The 2,956-nt window shown below is 32.3% G+C and overlaps 1 protein-coding gene across 1 annotated transcript; it reads right to left on the reverse strand.

Annotated features, from left to right (window-relative positions):
• Positions 1–706: 706 nt before the first annotated feature.
• LOC127161532 (IgG receptor FcRn large subunit p51-like) lies at positions 707–2,551 on the reverse strand. The gene is made up of 5 exons (XM_051104276.1): positions 2,408–2,551; positions 1,843–2,124; positions 1,638–1,763; positions 1,520–1,549; positions 707–1,423 (listed from the first exon to the last, which is right to left on the reverse strand). Exons 1-5 carry the CDS (start codon positions 2,460–2,462, stop codon positions 1,407–1,409), a joined length of 510 nt encoding a protein of 169 aa, XP_050960233.1. The 5' UTR covers positions 2,463–2,551; the 3' UTR covers positions 707–1,406.
• Positions 2,552–2,956: the final 405 nt, after the last annotated feature.

Genomic DNA, 2,956 nt, shown 5'->3' on the forward strand with positions numbered 1-2,956 from the left:
AATAGTGCTGAAAATTAATCAGAACAAACTTAGGGTAATTTCAAAGACGTTTTCAAAACAACAGTTATATTTTGACACTTCGAATAACAGACAAATGACAAAAAACTAATCTTTTTTAGGAGAGGTATATATAGCATCTTTTCAGTGCATTTTAATCAATTTTTAACTGAAAAAATGCAATCGGACAGAAAATTTAGGTGTCACATTATTAACCCACGTGTGTGTGTATATATGCTTCTGTTGTAAAATAAATGAGCGAAATTTAAATATATATTTATACAACAAAGTCTCAGATAGTCTGACGGCAGATAAAAATTAATTATGAATGACTGATCGTTACAAAAGTGTGCATCAAATACATAACGCACGGGCGCTCTATCGAGTAATGCACTAGAACAGACTACACTGTTCATGCGTCATGCACGCAAATTTGAGCGTCTTATTTTCCTTCTGATGGTGCACACCGCTGACGTAAAAAAAGGATCTGATTTTTTTTTTCTTAAATGAAGGAGGAAAAACTTTATTTATTATGTGTATTTATTCATTATTTTTACATTTTTGTATGATCTGTTTCATCACATTAATCTCAGCAACTGATCACACAATTACGGCAAATAAAGAAAACACTTAAAAATAGAAAAGAAAAAAAAAAAACACCAGCAAATTAAGAAAACATCTTCATCAGTTTGACAACACCTGTTGCAAATTCTGACAATTTTTCCTATTGAAAAAGACAATTTACACGTTTAGTAATCATTTATTGTGTGTTTTGCTAAACAATTGTATTGTGGAACTGTTTTGTGCATTATAATCTTCAATGTACTATTTCACCTGCAAGATTAAACCTTTTCAAAATTACTGCTAGAAAGTTAAAAATAATCTGGATGAAAGATCTTCACATATCCACAATAGTCAGCACAAAAGATGAGGCACAAAATATAAAGTAAAATCAAATGAGAAAATATATTTAAAAAAATAAATAAATAAATAAAATAGGCTACTGTTAATTTTCTGCCAGGACGTTATACATTAATTTTGTGGATATTATATAGTTCAATGCAAAGTAAAATTCAAAAAGCATGTAAAAATAAATAGCCTATGGAAAATGTCTTCAAATTAATACAGTATATTGTGCATTACTTTTACAGATAATTTTTTTGAGTGTAGATAAATTGATATTAAAAGTTTAACATTTAGAAACAACAGTAATTTTACATACTGCATAATAAATGATATGAGTATTTTAACATTTCAGTAAGTACAAAGGTAGATTACTGCATATCTACACATGGTGTATGTTCACATACAGAAATTTCCCTGAGGATGTTACTATAGCATACACACACACACACAGAGGATGTTATATATATTTTTTTAAGCCAATCACATTATTTTACCCATAAACCTTATGAATCTGATGTTGCTGAAAGGGAAGTATGTTGAAATTAAAGTAGGGTTACAACATGAAAATAAAATATTTTGAAAGTACTGATACATAAACTATATTGAAAATACTCACTAGATGCAGAGGAGTAATCACTTGTAGAAACTACAATAGAACACAGCAATTAAAAAATGGACATTAAATATGACCTTCATCTTCTCATTGTACTGTTTCATGTCTTGTATTACTGTACCTGATTGCCGTCTTCTCCTCCATGTAATGATCCATATAATAGCAGCCAGTGTCAATAACACCAACCCCAATACACAAACCACAAGCACAGAAGTCGTCACTGACTCAAATGTTTCCCCTGGATACTCTGACAACAAAAGGTCAAAAAGATATTAATTTATCCGATATATTAATTTATTTGCACTAGTCTTATGTGAACTCATTACCTAAAGTGACGTCCAGTTTGTTGTCAAGACTGAGGTGTGTGGCAGAGCAGGTGTATTTGTGTTTGTCTGCAGCACTGATCTCCAGACTCTTCCTCATCTGGTACGTCCCGTCACCATTGGGCAGCAGATCTCCTCCAGTGATCTCATGATCAGCTACAGGCTGCTCATCTCTAAACAGGGTCAGGTTCATGTGACGAGGGTAAAATCCTGTTGCCAAACAACTCACACGAAACCCTCCAGAATCTGAGTTTGCTTTCTGGATGAATCTGACTCTGGGTTTCACTGGGGAAGAAAGTTAAAAAAAGAGATGCATGCACACCTGAAAACATGGTTATTGTATGAGAAATATTTGTCATATAATATAAAAAATAAAGATAGGCTTACATCAGCATAATATGTAATGTGTGAGCTTAATTTTTCTTAGTAAAAATCTCATTGTTTTGTCATTGTTTATGCCTGCTGTCCACAACCCTACTAGAACAGGTCCACTGTTTTAACTTGTGGTTCTATATTTTGTTACTTTATAAGAAATTATGCTACGTATAAAATTGTGCATGTGACTTACCTTTCCTGTTGACTTGATTTCCTCTCTTTTTAAGGTACCCTTTCAAGGTTTCCATGCAAAGTGAATAGTAAAAATTTTCATAGTGATATTGGAGTAATCTTAGAAATGGCTGGACAGTCTTTGTATGGAAAGAAGAACTAAAAGTTGTCTTTCTATTAAGAAAATGCAGCTCAACAATCGTGGATCCCCCTGTAGCGCCCTTAGCTGTAATCTGCCCTGACTCCATGTTGTCCAGTATTTCACAGTGAATCAGTATCTGGTGAACATCAAGACCTGTGAGTGAGGAAGAAAACAGCTCACTACTTAAAAGTTTTGTTGTTGTAGTTCACAATATAATTCTTAAATACAATTAAATACACCATTATACAGTGCTGCTTGAAAGTTTGTGAACCCTTTAGAATTTTCTATATTTCTGCATAAATGTAACGCAAAAAACCATCAGATTTTCACACAAGTCGTTAAAGTTGACAAAGAGAATCCAATCAAACAAACAAGAAAAAAAAAAAATACTTTGTCATTTAGTTATTGAGAAAAATGATCCAGTATTAA

This window comes from Labeo rohita, unplaced genomic scaffold (genome assembly GCF_022985175.1).
Source record: "Labeo rohita strain BAU-BD-2019 unplaced genomic scaffold, IGBB_LRoh.1.0 scaffold_661, whole genome shotgun sequence".
In the NCBI taxonomy this organism is placed as follows: Eukaryota; Metazoa; Chordata; class Actinopteri; order Cypriniformes; family Cyprinidae; genus Labeo; species Labeo rohita.

Excerpts from the sequence above, each read along its gene's own strand:
- LOC127161532 (XM_051104276.1), bottom strand. The coding sequence starts at position 2,462 with ATGGAAACCTTGAAAGGGTACCTTAAAAAGAGAGGAAATCAAGTCAAC. Across the intron at positions 2,125-2,407 it reads AAATCAAGTCAACAGGAAAG|TGAAACCCAGAGTCAGATTC; the intron begins GTAAGTCACATG and ends TTTCTTCCCCAG. Across the intron at positions 1,550-1,637 it reads GAGGAGAAGACGGCAATCAG|TTTCTACAAGTGATTACTCC; the intron begins GTACAGTAATAC and ends GTTCTATTGTAG.